This window comes from Hydra vulgaris, chromosome 12, assembly GCF_038396675.1.
Source record: "Hydra vulgaris chromosome 12, alternate assembly HydraT2T_AEP".
NCBI lineage: Eukaryota > Metazoa > Cnidaria > Hydrozoa > Anthoathecata > Hydridae > Hydra > Hydra vulgaris.
This window is the reverse complement of record NC_088931.1, coordinates 26,506,429-26,525,160: the sequence shown is the minus strand read 5'-3', so window position 1 is coordinate 26,525,160 and position 18,732 is coordinate 26,506,429. Positions and strand designations below refer to the sequence as shown.

General features: G+C 26.8%; 1 protein-coding gene and 1 long non-coding RNA gene across 3 annotated transcripts in view; one reads left to right on the top strand and one right to left on the bottom strand.

Moving 5' to 3' along the window:
- LOC100215845 (alpha-L-fucosidase) overlaps positions 1-18,732 on the top strand; it is a 52,562-nt gene that overhangs the window by 23,066 nt on the left and 10,764 nt on the right. The window contains exons 1-4 of one of the 2 annotated variants that reach the window (XM_065812734.1): positions 4,000-4,717; positions 8,392-8,533; positions 11,634-11,740; positions 16,806-16,936. In XM_065812734.1, coding sequence (XP_065668806.1) covers positions 4,498-4,717; positions 8,392-8,533; positions 11,634-11,740; positions 16,806-16,936 — 600 coding nt within the window. In that variant the 5' untranslated portion in view covers positions 4,000-4,497. Of the gene's footprint in view, positions 1-3,999; positions 4,718-8,391; positions 8,534-11,633; positions 11,741-16,805; positions 16,937-18,732 lie in introns of those variants that run through there. The other variant, XM_065812733.1, reaches the window with a different exon arrangement.
- LOC136088610 (uncharacterized) lies at positions 1,521-3,301 on the bottom strand. Its single transcript, XR_010642319.1, has 2 exons — positions 1,751-3,301; positions 1,521-1,676 (listed from the first exon to the last, which is right to left on the bottom strand). It is a non-coding gene; the product is annotated as an uncharacterized LOC136088610 (long non-coding RNA).

The window sequence follows — 18,732 nt, the reverse complement described above, 5'->3', positions numbered from 1 at the left end:
ACTTTAGGTCTTTATGAACCGCTTTAAAATAATAGTCAAGAGTCAACGCTGACGACTTCATTTCTAAAATAAATAGTTTGAGGTAAGTCAGAAATAATAATGAACACATAGATTTTTTGATGAATATATATGCACCTGATAAATAAAACAATGGGTTTCATGAAATACAAAAAAAGTCATTGTATGACTTGTTAAAAATTGTAAAAATACGAACAAAAGTTTTGCATACGCGGTCTCATTTTTTTGTCCAGAACGTAGAATAGTAAAAAAAAATTTATTAACTTGTTGCTCTCACGTTAGCTTCCACGCTCACTCACAGCAATTTTTCCCAAACATTCTGATCAAGTACCAGTGTACAACAAAAACTTAATTCTTAACTTTCCAAAATAGTAGACTTAAACGATTTTGGTTTTTAATTGACAATTTTCGCATGTTTTTATATTTAAATCAAATTATAGCGTCCACTACCGAATTTTCAACATACTGAAATTTCGATTACCTAAATCTACTTTCGATTGCCTCAACCTGCTGTACTTTTGATCGACTGATTTTTCGATCGACTTAAATTACTACGCTTATGTATTTTCAATACTTTTCAAAATTAAATGAGTATAATTTAAAACTTGAGGTAAGTTTTCTTTTAGTTAAAAGTGTGGTTGCTCAGGTTAACAGAAGATAGCCACGGCTGTTTCAAACCAAGCTTAACGGCTTCTTGTTATTTTTTGAAAATATTGACTTAAGAGGTGTTACTAAAACTTCTATAACTTTTAAAATATTAAAGATAATTTTGTTTTGTAAAAAGAATAAAAACACCAATAAAATGTTTCATCTTACGGCATTTAATGCATTAGTAAAAAAACTTCTTTAAGTTTAAAAAAATCGCGACAAATGATGAAGTTGGCTGAATTCAAGTTATTTGATGTTACTTTTTATTAAAAAAAAATCAGAAAAATTTATTTCTGATAGTTATTCTCAAATATACCCATTGTTTGACCATTATAAAAACAAAAAAACCTTACTTAATTGTTTAAGGATAGCTAAGACAGAGATTATTGAGGTCTGAAAGCAAACCGCACTTTTCGCAAAGTTATGAAAAATGTAGTTAAAAGGGGGATTAGCTGTTAAAAGAGTACATTTTTAAACCGAGTAGCTCTTGTTTTAGAAACTTATTTTCCTAAGCCAATAAATTCATTGCATTGCAAAATAAAGCCAGATTTCGATTTTATTTTTCAAATTTGAGTTTAAGTTTTTGAATTAACCTCGCTTTTGGTAGTAGAATTATTTTATAGCACTTGAATCTATAGTCTCTTCTCTCAGTAAATAAAGTGTTTGAATATACAAATAGCTAATTGAAATCTTTTGAAAATTTGTTTTTATTTCCATTAAAAACTGTTTTATAATCAGTTGGTTTACTGATAGGTTCTTTAAGTAGTAAACTATCTTTGTACATCCAATTGATATATGATTCATACTCATGCTAAACCAGAAAAACAATTGCTCCACTCAAAATTTTGATAACGTTTACAAATTCTTAATTTATTGAACTAAATTTTTACACCAACTTGATATGAGATTTATATTCCATTCTTTAACCAGCGAGGAGGTATGTAGAGCAGAGGTATTGCAAAGGTAGAACTAACTTCTGGTGATAAACATTGAATGGATATGTAATATATCTATAAAAAAATGTTACATATAATGAAGGACAATACATTTTTTAAATTAAATACACAAACATACAAGATCATACCCAACCAACATACCAGTTGCTCTGATCACAAGTTAATATATAAAAGCTAGATTTTTACATACATTTGATGCAAGACTAGTTTCCATTCTTTAACCTGAGCGAAGGTATTGCATAGGTATAAATAACTTTTGAAGATAGGAACAGAATGGGCACCTACCTAATATATAAAATCAATATATTAAAAAATAATATTTTAAACTAACATTACACAAATATTAGAACAGAATAAAATTATCTTATATATAAATTAAAGATCTCATATAATTTATCTTACTTGTAAATAGTTTTTTTTGTTGTTGTTGTTTTTAATTTTTTAAATATTTTAACTAAATTTGATGACCACAAACAAAACAAAGACCTTGTCTATAAAATGAATTTTCGCCACGCTCAGAACACACAACACACTTTCTCACCTTAGAGGCTTGAAGCTTCCTATCATCTTTGCTGTGCAATTCAAAGCGTTTTAAAACAAGATGCAGCTTCTGCACCTGATTTCTTACTGAATGCAACTGTCTTAATTCCTTATTTACGCTATTATGCAAACACTCTCCCTCCTCTTCACTTAGCAACCCAATAGTTTTATGGAATTTTAAAAATAGTGGCACATTAAAAATAAGTTCATGCATTTTTCGTGTGATACTTTTATTTGGAAAGCAAGCATGAAACTCAATAGCAAATAAGTTTATATATTGATGAAGCTCAGTAATTAGCCTAATACTCATAGTCTCTAATTGAGAACTTAATGAGTTACAATGTGTGTTGAGGGCCCTACTTTTAGAATTTAAATCTGTAATTTCAGCTTCCAACTTAAATACTTGCATTTTAAATTTTTCTATTTGCTCCATATTTGTTTTATTTTCAGAAGTTAATTGATCAATTTGATTCAGTAGCTCCTGACTGTTATTTAAAGTGAAAAAGTCATCTGCATCTGCTGATTTTTTTTTTTGGGTGGAGCTTGCGACAGTTGCATTTTAAAAAATTCTTCGTTTTTTATAGCTTTAAAATTTTTTTTATATTTCTTTTTTTGGCGTGTTAACTTTAGGCACATTTTATCAAACTCGTCATTACTAGGCATATCAAAATCAATTGGCAAAAGAAAACTCATAAAACTAAATAAATCACCTCTTATTTCAAAGACTGTCATTAAAATGGAAATGTCATTTTTACTGATCTTATCTGTCCTAATTAATCGCTTAACAAAAGGAAAGTTACACCTATCTTCCCAACCATTTTTCTATCCAATATGTTGTTTTAGAATTTCCCTCTCAGTTGAATACATTGTTATCAAAATAATATTGACTTATTAATAAATATAATAAAAACAAATAAAATAATATTAATTAACAAATACATGCACTAGATAAAAGTGGATTTAACAACTTATCTGATATTAGTTTGATAATCCAAAGAGAAAAATTCCGCGTAACTTTGTTTACTTTTATACTTCAAAAATTGACTCGCCGAAACAGTTGTTTGGAGAATATTCGTTAATAAATAGTTTGGGACGTAACGCATAAAGGTTACGTCATCGCAAAAAAACGTCATCACAAATGTACGCCTAAAACCAACAAGATTAATTGTAAAACATAACATTTTTGAAAACATATTTCCTAACATAGCTGAAGGCACGTAAAATAATTTTTCTATTTTCATTTGCATATAAGGTTGAAATTTCATTAACTTACGTCATTCATCAAAAAGTTACGTTTTGCATTTAAAAACGATCAATTAAAAAATATAAATGCTTTAAAAACAGTCTTTTTGTAAAAAATTCTCTAGGATGACGCAGGAATCTGATAGAATTGACATTTAGGGTTAAGTGTTCCAAATTTCAAATATCAAGCACAAAGCTATGTTATGAAATCTTAGTTGGCCCAACTCATGTTTTCCGGAAAATATGCGAAAATTAGAAAAGTGGTTCTAAATTATTAAAAATATTTTGGCAATATTTATTTTTATACCAATTAATGTAAATATTTATTTAACAAGGAAAGATAGATCTTTTATATTTTTTTAATTGCAAGATGAAAGCATTTATATAAAAAAGTTACTAGTAATTTAAAGTTTGTGAATTTTTATACTTTTTATGCGGAAATACTTTTTTTTTGGATAAACTCATGACGTCACGCTCGTTTTTATATTGAGTGAAACAGCCGTGAGTTTTCAAAAAAAAAAAAAAATAACGCAGACCAGATATCATGCTGATTTAGGGAGAGCATGTAAGTGAGAGCTGTTACATCGACTGATTTAGGAATAACATGCAAGGGAGTGCTGCTAAATCAATTGAGAGTTTTGGTTGCTGTAGGCATAATTCAGTCAATGTAAATAGCACTACCTTACAAGTTTTTTCTGCGTCAGTATAATATCTGGTCTGAAACTCAAAACTTTATTTCGAGCCATACTATCTTCTGCTTACATTTAAAATTAGGCAAATCAACAGTTGCATGATTGGTTCAACGCTTTTCAAATAAGACCAATGCGTCCGTAATAATTTAAGCCATTAATTATTAAAAACGCCTTTAAATTAATACAACATTAAGTTAAGTAATATAATCGTATAAAAAGCGTCTTTTTAATTTAAAAGAATTAAGCCGTAAAAGCAAAATATATGTGTATCTAAATTTAAAAACAAACTTCTAATTATTTTAACTTTCATACAAATACACAGCTCTAATCACATGCTCCATCCTGATGAGGAACTCAGTTATAAAATTTTCTACTCTTGTTAGAATCGAATTTTGATTATCATGATTTTACCTAAGTTTTGTACGTTTGTTTCTTTATTTATTTCATTTCACTGCATTTACTGTAAATATTTGCCAAACTGGGATTCTCTTGATAAAAGAGTTGCGCCTGATTGGTTTGATGAAGCTAAAATTGGGATATTTGTTCACTGGGGAGTGTATTCTGTACCCAGTTTTGGGGGGTTTGGTGCTTTAGGAGAATGGTTTTGGCATGCATGGAAAAGTAAGTTTGAATTATTTTTAGGTTGGTTATATTTAAAAATAAAATCTTATAATTTCAATCAATGTCAAAAATGTATGTTGTAAAATTAAAAATCAATGATTTTATTTTATTGAAGTTAATTTATTCAAAGAAATTTATATTGTAAAGTAAGTAAATAAAGTAATTTATGTCATAACTTTGATAAATAAATATATTCAAAAATGAACTTAAAGCATAAATAATGGCTTAGAACTTAGATTTGTAAAAAAACGAACTTTATTACAAAATTAGCCATACATATTTTTTAAGTTAGTTTTTGACTTTTTTTATTAAATATACAAAATTAAATTAAATTAAATTTAACACTCAAATTGAATGATAAAATTATAATGTAATTATATTAGTATAATAAAAGTAATCAATTAAAGTTGTATAAACTTGTATGGTTTAATTTATTGTTATTTTTTTTTTTTTTTATATTTCTATATTTTATTTGTATCTATTTATAATTTTTCACTTTATAAATTTTATTTTATAATTTTTCTAATTGCTGCACTAATTGATAATTAGCATAATTTTTTACCATTAAAATGAAATAAAAATTGTGTGTATATAAAATAAAATATATAATTTTGTTTTTAAAGTTGTTTTTCCATTTGCTGCACTGGTATTTTTTAACATAAAAATTTTATAAATATTTTTTCTCCAAAAAATTTGAAAATGGAGACACAGATGAGTGGAAATTGGTTAATGCTTATAAGTTAAAGTTTATTGTATAACTTTTTTAAAAATTTTTAAAGTATTAAAATATTGAAAAAATGAAAAAGCACTGATAGATTCTTTTTAGTTAGTCTAATAGTGCTATTAATTTAACATGCAATATTTTGAAACAAATTGAACATATTGAAAATATTTATATAATGTAAAATGAAACTGAAAATCCTTACTTTGTACGCTATTCTATTAGGTTTCCTACTTGGCATACAAAGCATACAAATCATGTATTTTTTAAACACAATTATGCAATTTTTATTTTTAGCTGGTTATTTAAAATTTGAATCTCTTTTTTTTTAAAGTTGTTGTGGTATAGTTTTTAAATTTGGTTGCAAAAGAAAGTGTGTTACTGTATAGTTTTTTTTATTGGAAAAAAAAGGAAAAAGAAATAGTTTAAATGATAAGAATTTTGTACTGTTTAAAACATTTTATATTTATTTCAGCTATTGATTTTTTGCTAAAAATTTATTTTTATGATTTCATATTATCTAAAGTAATAGGTACCAGACCACTTTTCAAAAATCTTGTGAAAGCAGAAATGGGTTCCAGGTGTCACAATATAACTTTAGATTGTTGTAATTACCATCATTCAGTATTTATTTAAGCTATAATAGTCAACTAATAAGTCATTTTAAAATTAAAAAGATATCAGCCAAAATAAATATTTTTCTAAAAAAAACATGCAACAGTATAAAATTCTATGGCTTTCTCTAAAATTTTTGCTATTAGTATTTTGAAATGTATATCCAATGAATGTATTTTGGTTAATCATATAACCGTAGAAAATTAAGTTGAGTTTAACAAAAGTGAGTTTTCAAAATGTATTCTACAAAAGAGGGTGCTCAATGTTCTTAAAAGAACAGAGCAATTATAAATTAGTAGAAAATCACTTAACAAAATTTTTTTTCATTCAACACTGTGTTTCATCAATAAAGACTCATCAAAAATGAATGATCAAAATAAAAAACTTCAATTTATACCTACTATACATTCTGTTTTACTGCTCTACTCGTTCTACTGTTTTTATCTGGTCATTAAAATTACCCATACGATATACTTTGAACAAATATTTTAACATCAAAGCATAGCTTGAAATTTGATTGAAAGTGTTCTGAAAAGATTTGAAATTGTTTTGGTAATTCAAAACATTACAGCAGTATTTTACTAACTCAAAGCAAAAGTAGCTTTGTTTCTTTCTTCTTTATATATATATATATATATATATATATATATATATATATATATATATATATATATATATATATATATATATGTATATATATGTATATATATATTTTATTAAAAAATAAAAACCTTTGTTTTGAGTTGACAATAATTGTTCGAAACTTTATATTTTCTTATTGTAAAATTGTAAACTTCTATAAAAAAAGGGTGCAGACTTATAATTTTTTTTTCTTTGTTAAGTTTCTGTTAAGTTTTTATTAAATTTTTTTCCCGACCATCCACAACTTATTGAGAACCTCCAGTAAACAACCAGCATCCTGGCCTAATCTAAAATTGACCTATTGTTTATCAAACCTAATCTTTATTTAATAATAAATAATAAATGGTTTTGTTCACTAATTAGAGGAGTATTTAATGGTTGCTATCTGAAACACCTAAAATCTTTTACTTTTTTTGTAATCTTAAAATTATTTATAAAGTTCTTGTAATAGTTGATATGCAAAATAATCAAATAAACAATTACCCAAATCCTCAATAAAAAAATCCAACAATTCTAATAAATCTGATTTTTTCCTATTAAAAGGCTAAGGTTCTTTTTTGGTTTCAGAAATCAATTGTTTATTATTAGCATATTTATGTATTGTTTCAACATTTATAAGATTGTATTAAAACAGACTATATAAGAATGTATTTAATGTATAAAATGTTGGTAAAAATTACATAAAATTATAAAAAAAATGTCTTCTGGTATAGAAATAAATTTAAAAAAGCAGAAATAATTACTTTATTCTTGAATTTTTTTACTAAAAATTGTATACAGATAAAAAATCTTAGAAAAGAAAATTAAAAATCAATAATAAAAATTAAAATCAAAAATAAACAATAATAATAAAGATTAGAGGTCTTAAGCAACTCTTGTTTATTTAATTTATACTTTTTCGACAATAAACTTTTTAAATATATATTATTATTAACTATTATTAATAGTTATGTTATATGTTAACACAAAAATCCATTTTGACACATGGTAATGTTTCAGAATTGTACTGATTTGAAGAATAAAACATTTTATTTTAATAATAAAATATACCTAAATAAAATTGGAAATATAGTTCAACTTGAAATAAAGGCTTTTCCTCTTGTAATAATTTTAAATGTTTAAACTCTAATATATGTTTAGATTACATTTACATTATAAGATGTACATAGAATATGTACATCTTGCAGTGTAAGTAATTCAGAACAGATTGCTTGATGAAGCTAGATTTACTGTAAAAAGTTCAGGAATAAAGTCTTCAAATTTGTCCTAGAAAAAAAATAATTGACTCACTTCAGGAGTGACAAAAAATCTGAAAAATATGAAATCAATTTAATTTACTATATGAATAAGTTAAAAGTTCTATCATGGTTTTTTTACTTCAATATAAAAGCCATAAAGAAAAAACCATTAAAAGTTCAATCTATAGAATATGTACAATCAAATTAAAAAGTTAGGATTTTGAACAATAAGAAGTATTTTTTCTTGATTTTTGTAAACTTGGTTAAGGTAACATGTTTTTTCAGTTTTACACAAATCTTTTATTACATATTATTTATTAAATATTATATTAAAGTAAATCTCACTTCTTATGTGTGTCAAATTTTTTGTATTTATAACATTCTTTTTTTCTGTTTTTGAACCCTTTTGCAAATATATTACTCATTTTTTTTAATGTTTCACTTAAAATACCTTCTAGGTGACCAAAATCCTGCATTTGTTAGGTTTATGAAAGATAACTATCCACCAGGATTTGAGTATTCTGATTTTGTTACCCTTTGGAAAGGTGAATTTTTTAATGCAACACAATGGGCAGATCTTGTTGAAGCATCCGGTGCAAAGTAAGATATCACTTTTTTTTAAATTTATGTTAAACTTAAAAAGTTTAAAAAAATCTTTTTAAATTTTTTATTTAATGTTTAAAATAATGGTATCCTACCTTGAAAATTATCATTTGAAATCCTACAGGAGTTGAAATCCTACAAGCTTTAGTCAACTATAACTAGGGTGACCACTTCTTTTTGAATTTAAATAATTTTATATATATGTACATATTATATATATATATATATATATATATATATATATATATATATATATATATATATATATATATATATATATATATATATATATATATATACAGGGCTTATGATGAAGAAAATCACCAAGTGTGTTATATTATGCTCGTAAAATTATAATATGTTGTCATCGAGCGCAATTATGCGCACTTGGGGTCAGGGTCGCGAGAGCGATTTTGAAGTATGAAAATTGTGGAAGACAGTGTTTTTAAAAAGGTTTCTATTTGTTTTACGACTTTCATTCATCAATGTTTGAAGTAGTATCTACAACAGCGCATTTATACTACTTCAACAATGTAGCTTTTTATACTTCTCAACTTCTTGTTTTTTATTTGCACCAGATCGCTATTTTTTTAAACTATTAAAAAAAACGCAACCAAACAAAAACGCAAGTGCTTAATAAGTTCTTATGATAATATTGAAGAATAAATTCGTGGCTAAAATTTTTTGCTTTTGTTGTTTTGATATGTATTTAAAACGCTATTAACTTAATATTTACAATTAACGGTTTTTATATTTCTTGATATTTTTTCTCTTTTTCATTTTCAAAACTGAATGCTGCTAATTCGTCAGTCATATCTTCATCAGCACTGTCTATTTCATCATGGAGAACTTGATTTGGAGTTAATGATGTTGTTGTTGTATAGTCATCTGGGTCATCAACCTGAAGTAATCATCTCTTATTCAAATAAATATCTTTTGTTCGCTTTTTTATGAGGATTATTTCTTCTTTTGACCAACTTCTATGGTTTCCTAATATCATAATGTTATCATTTAGCGTATTGTGACTCATGGATAAGCATTGATTATTTGTTGGTAATTTCAGTTCTAAAGCTTATTACCTCAATTTTCCATTTCCTAAATGTTGACAACATTACTTTGTTTCCTTTTGGAATATCCTTGATTGCAGACATTCTAAACAGCAGAAACATTTTTAATTTATATAAGATAAATACTAGTTAATAAAAAACCTATACTATATACAAAAATGAATTTTAAAAAATCTCCATTATGAAAATTTATTTTTGTTATAAACGATGTGTGGAATATTATTAACAATAAATCAAATAAATCTTACTTGACGTTTTTACAAAATTAAAAATATTCAGAAGCTTTAACTTTCTTATAGTTATTTCCTAATTTTCTATACCCATTTCATTTGCATATTTTTATATTCACATTGTGTTTCCATGCGCACTTGGTTAAAATAGTTAACATTCAATTATTGAAATTAGCTGTAACAACTTCAAACTGTTCATTCATTATGTTAGTGCAAAACGTAAAAATGCTGACAAAACAGCAAAACAGAAACGTGCAGAAAGCGAGTGACTTAATGCTTATATTTTATATAAGTATTTCGTATAACAATATAAGTATAAGGAAGATGGAGTTATACTGTTAAATCAATACGTTTTATCATTACCTAAGAAATTTAATTACAATTATTTTATAAAAAAACCATGTAAAAGCTTATTATTTTTTCCGTCGCAAACTTTTGAATGAGCGTGATTTTATACTCCCGTTATAAGCTGAGCAAGCAATGTTTATCACGCATAGAAGGTTTATAAAAACCGTTTACGGGTGTGTTTCACGAGTGCGGCGCGATCGCACCCAATTCATCGCAACCCCTGTATATATATATATATATATATATCATTGTTTTCCACTGAGCTTTTACCAGGTTTTTAATTTACCCATGAGATGGTTAAAATTAAGGAATTTACAGGTAAAATGTAAAAAAATGGTAAATTAAATAAAAATATGAATTCTTTTTATATCGTAATATATTTTTATACCCTTGCATTGATAATGCATTATAATAAATAAAGACTATAAAACAGCATTTTTATACTTTAGATTTTTTACAATTTATTTCTCTACAAAAAATAGGCTTTCAGGAAGCACAAAGGGTCATAAGGTCGTCACCAATTCTTGAATTTTGTAACAAATAGTTCAGCAGCTGAAAATGCTAGCTCTGATTCAATAGTTGTTGGAGAATTGTTTCATGAGAATTGAATAACAGCTCAAGGTTTGCAATTCTTTTGCTTGTTGCTTCAAAAAACAACATTTCCTAATTTCTTAAACTCCTCATTTGGATTGTCTCTGCTTCTTTGCTAAAGAAGTTAAGTTAGAAGAAATTAGAAGATAATGAATGGCATCTTCTAACTCTTCTTGTAGAGAAAGTTGTTCTTCATTGTCTTTGGATCCTTTACTACTCTCCATTTGAGTCAAGATTTCAATGTTTTATTTTTTTATAGCCTTAAGAGCATTTGGTAATATTCTGAAGAACAGTTTTTGATGGCTTGTTAAAAATTTCATGCTCTACAATCTCATAAAAACAGTCCAGATTGTACAAATGTTTGTGCAGGTTTGCCAAATTGCTTTATAATTGCATCTTTTTTTTTTTTGATGTAAAGGCTCGATTTTTTTGAACAATTTCAAATTGTTGTTTGATTTTGAGAAACTGCCGAATCATTGCCAATAAGCTATTCTATCTTGTTCAACAATCTAAAATAACAGTAATTTCTTTGCCATGTTGTTTTTCACATTCCTCTTGGAGCACATCAATTTTGACTGGAGATTTCCTTAACAATTTAACAATTTTTCGAACTTTGTTGATGATAGATTAGAAATGAACCTTGACCTTTGGTACCAAACTTTGATATCATTGTTTATATAACATAACCACTTTTAATGAAAATCTTGTCAAAGATAACACACAAATAAGCCATAAAAAAATTATTTTTAAAAATTATTTTCATAAAATGTAACAAATCAGCTTGTGTAATTACAATAGGTGTTAAACTGTTATATAATTATAAACTTTTTTTTAAATTATTTTTAAATTTATTTTGAACAGGTATTTTGTTGTGACCAGCAAACATCATGATGGTTTTACACTCTGGCCTTCAAATGTCAGTTGGAATTGGAACTCTGTTGATAATGGACCACATAAAGATATCCTAGGTATATATTTATATATTTTAGTTAAAACCTTTTGATGGCTTTATTGTTTTCGAGTTTTTTGAAATTCTATTTATACTAAATGTTTGTTGTTCAGTAGAATTTCAACTTTCTAAACCATTGTTTATTTAATTACCCATTGTTTATTTAATTACCCATAATTAAAACCATTGTTTATTTAATTACCCATAATTACCCATAGGGTTTCCCAAAAATACTTTTTGACAGAACCAAAAAGTTCAAAATATATCCTGGTTATATGCCTTAACTAAAAGTAAAATGCAAAATTTTAGGTCTCCAAATCTTCAGATAAAATATTTTTTGCTAAGGAGTTTTGTTGTTCTTTTTCATTCTTTTGTCTACTCTTTTTCTCTTTAGCACCCACCTCTAACTTAGCACCCACCTCTAACTTAGCACCCACCTCTAACTTAGCACCCACCATGATTTTTTTTCTCTAACTTTCAATATGACTGTCTGCCAGGAATTTTATGCACTAGATAAATAATTCTTTCAGAGTAGTCATTTGTGCACTGAATATTTGTAAAAAAAATTCAAAAACTTGATGCTAGAATGAAGATCTACAAATTTTCCATCAGAAATCCAAAACAATGTATCTTGTATATTAAGATTGAGTATGAATAGAATATACCAGCTGTTTTTATTTTTTATTTTTATAATGATTATCATCTCTAATATCTGGTTTCTTTATTTCAAAATAAAATATTTGAGATAGGCATAGTTAATAAGTTTCTTTATCATTAAGAACTTCTCTTCATTACTATGCCTGGATCTGCTAGTGATACAAAAACATCTTCAGCCAAGTACCATGTATGCTTAAGAAGAGAATTTTTTAAACTTTTGCCTAATATTTTGTCTTCTTCCTCTATGTTTTTGGCTACTTTAGCAACTTTGAGATCATTAGATGGTGCCTGGATTATGATTCATGACTTCTCAAACCAAGGGATGTAAAATATTGCTACAAAAAGTGCAATTTTGTTCACATATATCTTCTCCACTGACAAATTTTAGTTTCTTATGAGTTAGTTAAAGAATCAATAAATATATCCCATTTACCATAAATCTATCTTCATGACAAGTAGGGGGTTGATGAAGGTAGAATTTGGTACTTCGTTACCCAAATAGAAAGAACCTAGTTCACATAATCTTATATAGTCTGTTATCTTATCTTGGAAAAAGTTTTCCTAAGTATTCTTTAGCTTCTTGTGCAATCTGATGCATGTAAGAATTGTTTTTAAAAATGTAGAAAATAAATCTGTTTGATGAGTTAATTTCTTTATTGCACTCCTAAAAATTTTCAGGCCAATATTTAATAAAATTTCAAAAGAGCTTTTTTTTGGTGCCTTAGTCTTTCCTGTTAGCGCTTGTACTAAATGACTGACATGTCTCTCATATATGTGTCGACGACATAAAAGCAAAAATAATGTGCTTCCCAACAACATACCTACTAATAAGTTAAATTCCTGCATTAGGTGCACCAGTGCTTGAAGCAGTTGTGTCATTACAAACAGCAAAAATGTTATTTTTACTTTCAAAATCTTCTAGTACATTTTTTATTTGTTTTGCTTAGACTTTGCCTTCAGATGAATTTGCCTTGAACACTCCCAGCAGAGTATCACTACTGTTATTATCCGCAGAAGCCGTCATGTTGTTACTGCAGTCCTTTCCATTTTAACAGTAATATTATTTTTAAGATCCCATTCATTACAGGATTTACTATCAAAGTGAAGCAAGAGTTTCCATTAAATCATTTTTATAGCTATTTATAATTTCTTCCTTTTTGTTTTTGAAACCTTGTATGAAATCTTTTTCTGTGGGTTCCTGATTTTGACAAAACAATAACATTGTAATAATAACATTGTAATAATAAACAATAACATAATATTGTGATATTGTTTTGTCAAAATCAAGCACTTGATTTTGACAATACAATATCTAATTGAAGAAAGAATTGCTGTATGATCCCTTACATCAAGATGAAATCTTGTTGCAACTTCATTTGTCGCATTTATTAATCCATACCCTGATATTGACAGGTGCAGCTCATTAGATCTTTTTTTTTCTTGTTAATGGTACATGGGATTTTTTATCTTCTTCACTAGATACATCAAAAAATGAATCATTAGATGAGTTTGACTTAAAATATATTGAATCTGTATCAGAATCGGAGATAATATGATTTTCAAATAAATTTTTATCCCCTATGAACGCTTCAAGTTTTTTATCTAACACATCCCTATGTTCTATTATCTTTTGATAAATCATGTCAACATCCTTAGTTATATATATTTTTCTAGTCGACTTTTGGTTGTTTAAGAATTCAATATCCTCTTTAATGGCATCAGGTGAACTGTTGTGGTCAGCTTCCCTAAGCTTTAATGGCATCATGTCTAGCTTCCCTAGCTTTAATGGCATCATGTCAAAAAGTTTTTTATATATCCAGTTTCAAGAATCTAAAGATTTTCTTTTGAAGAGAAGTTCAATCTAATAAGAAAAAAAAAATTATTTACAACTTTAAAAAACTTTGACATTTAAAATTTTAAAAAGTAATTTTTTATTGTAAATATATAAAGAAAATCTTACTTTTTAAGATCTATTTGCTTTCTCCATTTTTTATTGAGCTTTTCAATCTTATTTCTAATGGTCCAACCTTTCATCAAGAAGTCTTTTTGAAAACCCACTTTGCACCAGATATTTACTAATTTTTTGACAAGACAATCTTTAATACCTGTCTCACATTTTACACTAGTTGACATTTTAGCTGATATCCTCCTTCCTGCACGGAGCAGCTAATATTTCATTTTGTTGACTTGACTGCTTTGAGGAAACAATATGGCAATATCTTCTTAATGTCGCCAACTGTTGGCAACTGGTATTTGGGAAGTTCTAGAACTGATCTGTTTAAAAGATGGTTTTCTCAGGTTTTCTTCAATGTTAAACATTTTTCTACATCTTCGAGTTTTCTTTTTTAAAAACAGCTTGTTTTTCTGCATTGTTTATTGTTTATTTCCATATTACTATTTATTTATATATCTAAAAAACATTAACTTTATTGTTATATTGATTTAACTAATGTATTTTATATATTGTATTATATTTTATATATTAATATATCTGGAATAGTATTAAAAAATCATACTTGCTTATTTATAAATTCAAAATAGCTAAATGAGAAAGAGGTAAAAATGTATCATTTATGTGTAAAACCATGTAAAAAATCCAAAATCCTGTTTTTCAATTTTTACTCCTAACACTTCTAAGGGTCCTTAAACCCTTAAATTTGGTAAAACAGTGGTGTATACTGGATTTTTAGATGTTTGAGCTTTATCTACACTTACAGGCATTGTGCAAACTACAAACTTTTGTTTGTTTATGCTTATATCAAAAAAGAATGTTTTGCAAAGAATTGGGGTGATTGGAGCTTGGGAATAAAAAAACCCTAATTTTTAGGCCCGCCCAGCCCTTAATGTGGGAGCAACGAGTTTATAAAATACTTTCTTTACTATTTTTATCTAAATTTATATTCATCAACAAATTTCAAGTTTCATGCAATAATCTCTTAGTGTTCAGTTTTTATGACCCTGCAATGTTTACAGCCCCCTTAAATTAAGGGGGTTTAAAGCTTTATATGGTCATAGTTTTTGAAAAATAACAGTTTGCACAATGCCAAGTGTCAAAACTCAAACATCTAAAAATCCAACAACTTGGCAACGTTTTTATTTAGTTAGCGTTTTAAGAATTAGCAAAAAAAAGCTATAAGAAACTACTGAGAATAAAGCAGTATCACTCGAAGAAAGGAAACAATTACTATACAAAATAGAAAATTTTAATAAAATAAACTAAAAAATAAAAAACTTGAAAATTAATATAAAAAATTTTTTGTCAGAATAATAATATGCCTAAATATTTTACTGTTTTTTTTTTCATTTCTTTTTTAGGGCATTTGTTATTTTTTTTTTATTATTTGTACTAGAAATATGGACAACTTTAAAATTCTTTTTTCAGATGTTTTTACTAAACTTACTATTTTTATCAATGCACAAGAAAGCGAAAAAACTAATTGCTTTTTATTTGTAAATTTTTTTTTTTTAAACAAGTTTTTCATGTAAAAAGAATAAGTCATTATTACTAATATTTAAATATAAAACATTTGGTTGTTTTGACTACCCCCATTGAAATAGTCTGCACTTTAATTGGATTCTCTAAATTGTGCATTTTGTGCAAATTGTGCAACCTGATAGTTTATTTCCTGATGAACTATTGTTATTGACGATGATCCAAAAGCTTGTGGGTAAGTGCTTTGAAATTTACAAAACTTTATTAACAAAATTTTTAGGAACATAGCCTATTTAAAACTTTTTTTAAAGTTTTTGAATACATTTTTTTAAACATGATGATTATTTTCATTATCTCTAGTAATTCGTATTAACATTGGAAGTTAGGCGCATTATAAATGAAAAATTTTCAGACAGGCATCAACTGGGGTAAATGCATTTATAAAAGAAACCATGCAATTCTTTTATTTAATTTTTTCCATCATTATAAAATTTATTAATCATATAGTATATTTTACAAATAAATAGTAAACAAATAAATTTATTTTCTTATTTTCCAATTATGTAAGTATTGAGAAAAAAAAATAGAAAAAAAAATTTTTATAAAATTTTTTTTTCTATTAAATTTTTTTTGCTTTCAAATTGGTTATTTCTTCTAGTTTTTTTAATTAAAGTTTAATATTTCGTTACAATTTTTTTTCCTTTTTTTAGAGTTGTGTTTTTTTCTCGGTATATAAGTTTAGCTTTTTGCCACAAATTATTGAAGCGCTTAAAAAATTAAAAGATGCGAACTGCCGTGGTCAGTGTGTCTAAAAAAGTTACTTTAAATGTGGATGAACAAGGCGTGCAACCACATGCACTTCCCAGTAAGGCTTGATATATATGCATATATATATATATATATATATATATATATATATATATATATATATATATATATATATATATATATATATATAGTGACCAAATTCTTCTTATTGTTTTTATGGTTGCAGGTGAGCTGGCGCAAGCAGTTCGTGCTAAAAAATCTATTCATTTCGGTCTCTATTATTCACTTTATGAGTGGTACAATCGTTTATATTTGCTAGACAAATCTAACAATTTTGCAACCCATCATTATGTTGATGTAAGTTTATATAAATTTTTTTTTTTTTTTATCTCTCTCCCCTTCTCTCTCTCTCTCTCTCTCTCTCTCTCTCTCTCTCTCTCTCTCTCTCTCTCTCTATATATATACATATATATATATATATATATATATATATATATATATATATATATATATATATATATATATATATATTATATATATATATATATATATATATATATATATATATATACATACATATATATATATATATATATATATATATATATATTATATATATATATATATACATACATATATATATATATATATATATATATATATATATATATATATATATATATATATATATATATATATATATATATATATATATATATATATATATTTATTTATATATATATATATATATATTTATATATGTATGTATATATTTTAATGACTATTCTAGAGCCCCCTGAAAGCCCCTAAAGATAAGCCCCAATTTCCTGTTTAACCCATTAGTGCCTGAGTTTTTTGTTACATTTTAGGATTTATAGAGATGGCACGAATGGGTTAAAACAGTAGCACATTTTTGCATTGATTACAAATTTCATAAACAAGCAAAATAATATTATGATATTGACACAATTTAATATGTAATATTGACTGTTATAATTATTTTGCTGTTTCCTGTTTTAGTTAAATAAATTAAAACTGAAATGTTGACAAGAAGTGGTAAAGTTGTAGAAACTGAACTTAAGTCTTTGCCAACCAGTTCCAGTTGCTTGTCAGACACAACCGACCAGCCTTCACTGTCGTCATCATCATCAACAACAAGGCCTGTTACTCGTGCCTCTTCTAAGTTTTGGCTAATTGGACACCTATCACCATCAATAACTGGTTCCAAACTACCCGATTGCAGACAGGTTTTGAAATTTTTTCTTTTTTTACGACGTGATGAAGAAAATGTCCGAAATCATGTAACAAATCAAGAAATTGGCTATGTAGTAATTGACGCTGTTGTAACTTTCTGGAACATGGCACGCATCAAGACAAAGACAAGACAAAATTCGGTGTTAGATCTTATGTGTCTCTGGAATGAGTGGAACCGCTTGTTGAAGAACAAGAATCGCAAAAGTGATGCTTGCGGAAAATGTGTTAACTTCTTGGCCAAGTTGGATAGTCTTTTTGATATTGGATCACCGGAGGCCATACAGGAAATCATGAAATCCAGGCTACTGACTGCCCAAAAGAAAGATGATGATGTTGCATTCTATTTAGATAAAAAAAAAGACAGAAAGGCAACCATGGACGGGCATGACAAAATCTTTGAGATTAAAGCAAAAATGAAAGAAGTCAGATATAATTGGAAAATCATACTTATAGATGAAGAAAAAAAAAGAGTAGAAAAAGAAGGTAGACAGGATAATCAGGATGATGAGGACATAGAAGTTAATGACGAAGAACAGAATGTTAATTAAAATATTGCTGTTGCTGAAGTAGATATCGGTTTAGGGTGGGACTTGAATTATGAAGCTCCAATGAATAGACGATCAGAATTTGTTACTCTTCACCTCCCCAAAAGAATTATGCAATGTGAGGAAATCACTTCTGCAGCAGACAGGCTGAAATTGTCTGATAATAAAACAACTATGATTGTGTCTGCTGTAATTAAAGCTGCTGGTGGAAACTTGGACGATTTTGATATCTCCAGATCGACATCTCGTCGAAGTAGAATGTTAAATCGACAGAGGATTGCTGAGAGTGTTATAGATAATGTGAGGCTCAACCCACCCCAGTTTGGTGCCCTTCACTGGGACGGAAAATTGCTA